This window comes from Ranitomeya imitator, chromosome 1 (assembly GCF_032444005.1).
Source record: "Ranitomeya imitator isolate aRanImi1 chromosome 1, aRanImi1.pri, whole genome shotgun sequence".
Classification (NCBI taxonomy): domain Eukaryota; kingdom Metazoa; phylum Chordata; class Amphibia; order Anura; family Dendrobatidae; genus Ranitomeya; species Ranitomeya imitator.
Window position 1 is genome coordinate 822,216,261 of NC_091282.1, and position 9,506 is coordinate 822,225,766.

Sequence of the window (9,506 nt, forward strand, 5' to 3'; positions counted from 1 at the left end):
CAGAGCAACTGACTGGCTCCGTAAGTAGCATTTCAAGCTCCTGGAGTGGCCTAGTCAGTTTCCAGACATGAACCCAATAGAAAATCTTCAGATGGAGTGGAACCTCAATGTTGCCCAGCGGCAGCCCCGACACCAAAAAGATCTGGAGAAGATCTGTATGGAGAAGTCGGACAAAATCTCTGCTGCAGTGTGAGCAAACTTGATCAAGAACTACAGGAAAAGCCTGACCTCTGTAATGGCAAACAAATGTTTCTGCATAAAATATTAAGTTCTTTTCCATGGTATAAAGTATTTATTGCATGCAATAAAATGCAAATGAATTATGTAAAAATCATACAATGTGATTTTCTGGATTTTTTTTAAGAATCTGTCCCTCACAGGTGAAGTGCACCTACAATAAAAAATTATAGACCTCCCCATTGTTTGTAGGTAGGAAAACCTGTAAAATCGGCAGTGTATCAAATACTTATTTTCCCCACTGTGTACAATAATAAGCATTATTCCAACAATGTTGATAATGAAAAGCTGTGCTAACAGCAAAATACTGACTTCTGGGAAACAACTGTATAAAAATGTCAACTGAAATACTGTATTTAACCAGGTTACGCTTTTGTTTGCATGTCTCCTAGGTTCCAGGTGAACACAGATCTATTGTAAAAGCACAAAGTGTAGATTTACCATATCCAAACCCAGCTGACAACTCTATGTGGCCCACTAAGAATGAAGAAAAACCGGTCAATTCATCAAAGAAACCCTTAAAAGTGTGTAAAACTGCAATAAACAAAGCAGTTTCTTTCATGAAAGACGGAGAATTGGCTCAGGATTTGAAGAAAATGGAGAACTCAATGGCAGCACACATGAAAAATGTCAAGGACAGTTTTGGACACTTTGCACAAACAGGGCAGAAGACGTCACCTCATACACCTCAGAAGGGATACCATCAACCAACTGCCCCAGAGGAATATAAAGCGCCTCCTCCATTTGCACCAGGATTTTCTTAAACAGGAAAGTGGACTTATGTTGAAAAATCTCCCGTATATAATACCGTATAGTGAATTTTGTGGATTTCTTAAAGTAGGCGCTCATGCAAATCTTATTCTTGTAACCTGCACTTCAGCACAAGACCTCCCTATGTGCCCATACAGATTCAAGATTCAAAGAAGCTTTATTGGCAGGACCAAATACACATCAGTTTTGCCAAAGCAAGTGTATAAAGGCAATAGGGATAGGGACTGTGGGGATGTTGGGTAGGAGCTGTAGGGAAGGTGGATGGGGGCAGATCCATTGTGGGGGCTATAGACCATGGCATAGGGGAGGTGGATGGGGGCAGATCCAGGGTGGGGGCTATAGTCCATGGCATAGGGGAGGTGGATGGGGCAGATCCATTGTGGGGGCTATAGTCCATGGCATCATAGTTCTCTTTCTCGCAGTCTATGACATTCGCTCACATACCGCGCTGCTATCTCCACCGCTCTCTCTTCTTCTCCCAGCAGGATATATGTTTTCTCTTCCTCCTTCATGGTGATGAAGTCTGGGAAGAGATGTGAGAGTCTCCTGAAGTGAGTGTCCCTCACTGCTGAGTATTTGGAGCAGTGTAGCAGGAAGTGGGTTTCGTCCTCTATGGCCTCCTGATCAGAGTGTTGGCACAGTCTTTCCTCCCTGGGCTTGTAGCTCTGCCTGTGTCGGCCACGTTCGATGGCCAGACTGTGGGCGCTGAGTCTATATCGGCTCAGGATCTGGCGGTCTCTGGGGTCCGGGAGTTTCTCCAGATATGGGGCCAGTCTGTAGTCTCTCTGTAGGCACCGGTACATGGTCAGTTTCTGTGAGCTGATGATATCATTCTTCCAGTCACTGACATACCTCTCCTGGCCTTCGTCTTCCATCTTCCTGATTCCGGCTTTTGTCAGGTTGTTGTGATTGGTGTTCTGGTCCGGTTGGGTTTGGCTGGGCTGTTCCGAGGGTTCTGGTTTTTCTGTTTCACCTACATGTATGAGGGCTTTATGGTGATGGGAGCTTGGATTGCTCCTATGCAGGTGAGCCCGGAATGACAGCGCCCTCTTTAGAACTGTTAGGTGTAGAGGGAATCTGCCCAGCTCGGCCCGACAAGCACTGTTGGAGGTGCTCCGATGTGTGCATACTACACAGCCTACATATTTATCCTCCATGAGGAAATGGAGTCTCTCCCATAATCATTGACCCTAGAGGAGAATTCCTCTGTAATAATGAATGGTCTTTTGGTATATGAACTTCTGTATGCCCCCTAAAAAATCTGTGTGTCTTCCTGTAAAATTGGAGGTATGTGGAGGTAATACACGAGCCCATTAGTCTGCAATATAATCCTGTGCTGTAAGATCTAGACACAGCTCAAGAAATCTTTCAGAATGGAACCTCTGTTTAGAATAACACTGGGAACCCGCTGAAAATGCCATAAAAAAGCAAAATATGACTATTTGGAAGACTTATTTCAAGATCGTAGTTTAATATTGGACTTAAATGGGTGGTATTGGCAAAAACAAACGTTTTTCAGGGGCTTAGAGGTGTATTAAAATAACTAAGTGATACTCACCTACTGGCACCTACCTGTATCCGTTGCATCCAATTACACACTGCTCAAATCTCTAGACCGCTGCAGCCAAGCAAAGGCTGATGGTGGAACAATGACATCTCTTCCTGCATCAGTGCAGACCATGAAGCAACAAATAATACCACTATATAAGGTTATATAATACTGCCATAATGAAATTACATAATACAACCTCATAGTGATGGAATAATGCCACCACACTGACCATTGCTAACGCATCTGTGCCAAGACTAATGCTACCATCAATAGTGTAATATAAGAGACAATAATACCGCCAGATCATAACCACAGTATGGTAATATCCAGCTGGCACAGTAGTGATAATTTCACCATATTGATCATTATTGACAAAAACTAATAGATAAAAACTGATATTTCCACCATGCAGTGACAATATAATAGTAGCTCTCAGTTCTATATCAGTGCTCTGCCTACTGTTTGTGTGTATAATCCAGGGACTCACCGGTTATCGTCTCACATCAGAGTCATTCATTATTTTTCCATTCAGCCAAGACAGTCATGACCACTTCTCCACCCATAACTCAGCGCTGCAGAATGAAACACACAGACCTCTTTGGTCATTCTACTAACGATTCCCCACCGTTACACAAAGCACATAGTGCTCTAACCAATGCCTTATGCCCCCAGTGCCCTGCACAGTAATAGTACCTTAGTTTTCTGTCCCATACAGTAATAATGCTCCCTCTGTGCCTTCACATAGTAATAGTGCTCCCTTCTATGACCCCCTTTATCTGTAGTTAAAAATTCCCCTAGTACTGTCCCCCTTTGCCTCATTCTAATAAGAATGCCCCCTATTCCACCTTATAATACCCCCAATTGTGCCTCTTTATAGTTAGAATAATGCCCCCATTATTCTTTATTGTAATAATGCTCCCTTTGTGCCTCCTTATAATACTGTAATGCCCTCATTGTGCTTCTTTTCTACACTAATACCCACCTGTGTCCCTTTATAATCATGCCCCTCCTTGTAACTTATTATAACGCCCCCATTGTGCTTCTTTATATCAATAATAATGGCAAGAAGAAAATTGTAGAATGGTTAACGGCCTAAACTTAGCTTCTAATCATATAACCCTTTAGACGTCACAGTCTATAGTGACTGCAGTATCTAAGGTGCTTAAAAGAAAAAGTTGTGAGCTCCACCCTGATAGGACTGGGGGGATTGAGGCACGATACTCTACTATGGCAGCCATCAGACCTGCCTCTTCCAGTAATATAGGCTGGATGTGAGGTCTGTGTGCATCCAGGGCGCTGCACATATTTTTGTGTGCTTTCTCTCTTTAATTGCCTGGTTTTTTTCTGTTTTTAACCTGTAAACCCTTGCCTTTGTATAATGTGTATATAATTACTGGAATGGTGTTGGGAATTAGTTTTTAAGTTATTAGATTTAGTGCATTTTTTTTATTATTCAGCCAGCTACATTCTGGATTTAAGTTTACACATCTATCCATCCCCAGATGTTTTCTGATTCACAATGCGGATGGGTTTATTACTATGTCCATTAATGCAGACAATTGGGATGTGCACTACATACATCTGTATTTTGGTTTCACTTAAAAATAAATGACCTTTATCTATTTACAATTCAGCTTTCCTGTAATTAGGCTGCGCACTAATATGGATTCTGTAGCTTGATGGTAAAATCTGAACGTCTCTTCTTTCCACTGGAAACATTTCATATATCAGGGGTAGTCACAGTATGTGTCTGCTATAGGTCCTGAGTAGAGGGGTGTTAAGGCTCGAAGCTCCTTACTCCTGTATCATCGGTATCACCGGGAGTCTGACCTTACAAGGAGCTGCTTTTTTCCCTTGTGTACCATAATGGTAGGACATAGAAGAATGAGGAAACCTGCATGTTTCCACTTTTGCCAATGAAAAATGAAAACAGGCAGGCCCCCAATTTTCTTTTTTTTTACTTAATGTATCTATTAATCCCTAAATTTTGGCCTTTTTAACTGGTGAAATGTATTTATCTATTTATTTATTTTACCCACTTTTATAGCGCCATTAATTCCACAGCGCTTTACAGACATTATCTTCACTGTCCCCCATGGGGCTCACAATCTTTATTCCCTATCAGTATGTCTGTGGAGTGAGAGAGGAAACCGGAGACCCCGGAGAAAACCCACGCAAACACGGGGAGATCATACAAACTCCTTGCAGATGTTGTCCTTGGTGGGATTTGAACCCAGGACCCCAGTGAGACAATGCTAACCACTGAGCCACCGTGCTGCTCATCTAAAATACCCTCATGAAAAAATACAGCAGAAATCCCCACATGGAAATTATTATGACAGGGCTTACTACCGATCAAGTACAACCATAGGGTATCATGGTGGCTCAGTTAGCATTGTAGCCTTGTGGTGCTGGGGAATACATCAATGAAAACATCTGCAAGGAGTTTGTACATTATGTTGCTGAATATCCATGTAAGATACTTGTGTTCATATCTTAAATATTTTTCTTCCATAAATATAAAGTAATGTATAAAGAATGAATAAAACGTTTTTGTAGAGGGTTTGATATTTAAATAGGATTTACTTATAAAAGAACTATACTGTACACCAAAGAATACACTGTATGGCGATGAAATAAACTGATGTTAGTTTTGACTGTACATTGTCTGGATTAGACATTTTATATATTCTTGCTGTAAACAATACAAATGAATGCACATGAGCCCGGTGTGATTGGACCCCCAACCAACAGAAGTCTTTTGTAAAGGATAATGCTATTAGTTATCACAGCAATATTTCATCTTTTAATATTTTACAGACCTGTACTTTAACTTTCATCTGTTTCATTTACAAGTTGGTATTTACAGCAAAATATTTTAAAGAGTAACCATGGTTTTATTTATTTCATAAGTCAAGAGTACACATGAAAATAAGAAACTTTGTGAGGATCTGAGGTTGTGGGTTGTAATAATCACCTATGCCGGTTAACGATGCAACTATTTTTTATTCCATATATCCATGGTTTACAACAAATCCAAGTAGATGGCCAAAATACAATGTCCTCAGTCCACAAGATCCCTTCCCCGGGGCCGGTAGTCCCACTGTCGCGTGCCAGGCAATACTCACTGTTTTCAACTTTTGGTTGGCCCACAGATTTCTTATCTCCAGCCAGTATAATCTTCAGTCACAGTCCACACTCCTCCAAATGACAGGTAACACAATCATGTATCCAGCAACAACAGTCGTTAAGAAGGTTCCTGAAATCCAGATGACAGATCCTTCAACAGTAGCCAAGTGTTAAGCCCAGCCAGCAACCAATCTCCAAACGCCATCCATCCATATACTCCAGGATGTCATCCTCGATCCTCTCCCTTCAACGTTACTCTCCCCACTCCCTGACTAAACATGTGGCTTCTTCCCTCTTCCCCGGGATCAGCCCCCTGAATGGGTAGAAGTGTAAACACCCTTAAGCATTTGCTTTTAGCTCAAAGAATGATGACTATTCCAGGAGCCCATCATCTGGAATTGCATGTGAGACCCCTGTGATGAGGGCTGCCCTGGGTCTACTATCCCCATCCACACAAGATTAATCCAGGAGGCGAAAAAAAGCTTATTTTGCTGATAAGATGTATTATAAAGCTTCATATTTCCATGCATATCCTCCTTGTTTTATGTAAGAAAAATTAAAATCACGGTTACTTTTTAAATTTATACAAAGCACATGGCCTATGGGTATGTGCACTCTGAAACGGGTCAGAACCAAACATGCCTGTCTACTATTTGTAAGGAAATGCAAATAAAGTAATACATTTGAATATATTTGTGGTCCTGGAGATTTCTTTTGAATTGTAACAATTATAGTGGAGCACTCAGTAATCTCTTGGCTTAAGACAAATAAGCAGCAGAACCAAGTATAGTGATAAGTCTGTATTATTCAAAAAACAAACACTGGTGCAATGCATGAGCAAGTTAAAAACACAGCAAATAAGGTGAAAACAGGATCCGTTCCTTGCAGCTCTGCTGTAGGCAAAGTCAATATTCAAATGCACAAACGTGGGTGCAGTACGTGCACAACAGTTCTAGTGGATGGCAAACAGGGTTCTTCTTAGGAATAGTTCGTTAGCAGCTCTGCTGCAGGCAAAGTCTTATGGTCGTAGCACTTTCTGGGGAAATGCAGATCATAATACACAGTTCAAACCAGGGCTGGCAGTACTAGCAGAGTCCAGAAGCAGTGCAGAGCTTCGAGTCCAGAAACAGTCAAATAAACTAGCAGTGGAAACCAATCAAGATTAGCTGTAGCAGGATGAGCTTACATGTCCCAGCAGGCAGGAGAAGAATGCAGAGTAATGCAGGAGAACCTCCCAAGAATTGCTCTTGCCCATCAACCAGTACGGGTCGTGGAGGGGGCACAATGCATCCCTGAAAGCTATTGGGAGAAACAGGCTTCAATAGAGAGACATGAAATACTGGGTGTACCTTTATAGTCTTTGGCAGCTTTAGACGGCAGGCCACAGAACTCACGATACCGTTGATCTTGAAAGGACCGATGAATTTCTCTCCCAGTTTCTGTGAAGGAACGTTCAGTCTTAGATTCTTAGTAGATAACCATACTAAATCTCCTACCTTGAACGTCAGCGCCTGCTTTCGGAATCTATCCGCCAACCTCTTGTAAAGTTCCTGAGCTGAAGTTAAGGATTCCTTAAGGACTTCTAGATTTTCCCTCAAAGCAGTCAATCTCTCCTCCATTGCTGGAACTGGAACATCCATTGGAGATCTAGGAAAGATGCTTGGGTGATAACCTAGATTAGCAAAGAAAGGCGTTACCATAGTGGAGGCATTCTGAGAATTATTGTAGGAGAATTCCGCTAAAGGAAGCAGTTCCAACCAGTCATCCTGAAGATGGCAGACGTAGCATCGTAGATATTGCTTCAGAGTCTGATTGGTTCGCTCGGTCTGACCATTCGTCTGAGGGTGATATGCGGAAGGAAGATGAACATCAATATTAAGCGCAGAACACAACCCTTGCCAGAATCTTGAAGTGAACTGTACTCCACGGTCAGAGATAACTTCATCTGGGACCCCATGCAGCCGAAAAATATTCTGTATTACTAAGTTCACAGTCTCTTTAGCTGAGGGGAGACCGGCACAAGGAACAAAATGAGCAGCCTTTGTCAGACGATCAACTACCAATAGAATCATGTTCATGCCACCAGAAGTAGGAAGATCCACAATGAAGTCCATAGAGATTGAGCCCCACGGACGAGATGGAACAGGTAGTGGTTGAAGTAGACCCATAGGAGAAGCACGAGTAGTCTTATAATGAGCACATACCTCACAAGAGAGTATATAGTCCTTAGTATCCTTCAGGCAAGTTGTCCACCAGAAAAATCGGCTCAGGAATTCTTGTGTCTTCTGTACCCCCCTATGACCAGCCAACTAGGAGTCATGTACCAACTTGAGGATCTGCAGACATACGGCCTCAGGAATGTAGATGCATCGGTCACTGAACCACAAGCCTCCCTTAAGGGCAAGATTGATATCCACAGGCAGGTTGGCAAGAAATACATCACCATTATAGGCCTCCTTGATCCTTGTCCATAGATCTGAATCATGGATTACTCCGATGAAGTTGGCATCCGAAAGAATGGTTCTTGAACGGGGCTCCAGATACGGAATCCGCAGAATGGATTCAGGACAAGGCATCAGCCTTCCCATTACGTGAACCTTGATGGTACAAATTAATAAAGTTAAATTGGTTTAAAAATAAATTCCACCAAGCCTGACATGGAGACAGACATTTAGCAGATCTGAGGAACTCTAAATTGCGATGATCAGTGAGCACTACGATCTGTTGCGTGGCCCCTTGCAGATGGTGTCTCCATTCCTTAAGGGCTGCAATAATCGCTAGGAGTTCCTTATCTCCCACATCATAGTTCCTTTCTGCAGGGGTAAGTCTACGAGAAAAAAAAAGCACTAGGATGTAATAGAACCTTCCCTCCAGTTCTTTGAGAGAGAATGGCTCCCAGTGCCCAATCAGAAGCGTCCACCTCTACGATGAAAGGAAGTGCTGGGTCTGGATGAATCAATAGCGGAGCTAAAGTAAAACAAGACTTAAGCCGATCAAAAGCCTGTGAAGACCACTTAAAGGATCTCTCCTTCTTAGTCAGAAGTGATGGGACAGACAATCTCTGAAAAATTTCTTATGAAACGTCTATAAAAATTTGCAAAGCCGATAAAGCGTTGAACCTCCTTAATGTTCTTAGGCACCTGCCAATCCAGGATTGCTTGAATCTTACCGGATTCCATGTTTATCCCCTGAGGAGAGATGACATAACCTAAGAACTGAATTTCAGAATGATGAAACTCACACTTCTTCGGCTTGATATAAAGATGGTTCTCTTGCAAACGCTTCAAAACCATTTTGATGTGTTCTTGATGCTCCTTTAGAGAGTCAGAAAAAATTAGAATGCCATCCAGATAGATTACAACAAACTAGTCCAGTAAATCTCTAAAAATATCACTGGCGAGATGTTGAAATGTTGCAGGGGTATTGCACAGCCCAAAAGGCATCACCAAGTACTCAAAATGTCCATACCGACATCTGAATGCCGTCTTCCATTCATCACCAGGATGGATACGTACCAGATTGTATGCCCCACGAAGATCCAATTTAGAGAATACCTTGGCATGACGGATTCTTTCCAACAGTTCTGGGATCAAAGGCAAGGGATAACGATTCCGGATGGTCGCCTTATTGAGTTCCCTATAGTCGATGCAGGGTCTTAGGGTCCCATCCTTCTTCTCTACAAAAAAAATAGGCGCCCCTGCTGGTGAGGAAGAAGGACATATAAAACCTTTAGCCAAATTTTCGTCAATATACTTTTTCAAAGCTTGGAGCTCAGGAGCTGCCAACTGGTAGACGTTACTGAAAGGAATAGCTGCCC

General features: G+C 42.3%; 1 protein-coding gene across 1 annotated transcript in view; it reads left to right on the plus strand.

Annotated features, from left to right (window-relative positions):
- HSH2D (hematopoietic SH2 domain containing) overlaps positions 1-6,381 on the plus strand; it is a 93,033-nt gene extending 86,652 nt beyond the window's left edge. Inside the window, exon 6 of the mRNA XM_069740345.1 lies at positions 630-6,381. Within this exon, the coding sequence (XP_069596446.1) occupies positions 630-1,001 (372 nt within the window). The 3' untranslated portion in view covers positions 1,002-6,381. The remainder of the gene's footprint in view (positions 1-629) is intronic.
- Positions 6,382-9,506: the final 3,125 nt, after the last annotated feature.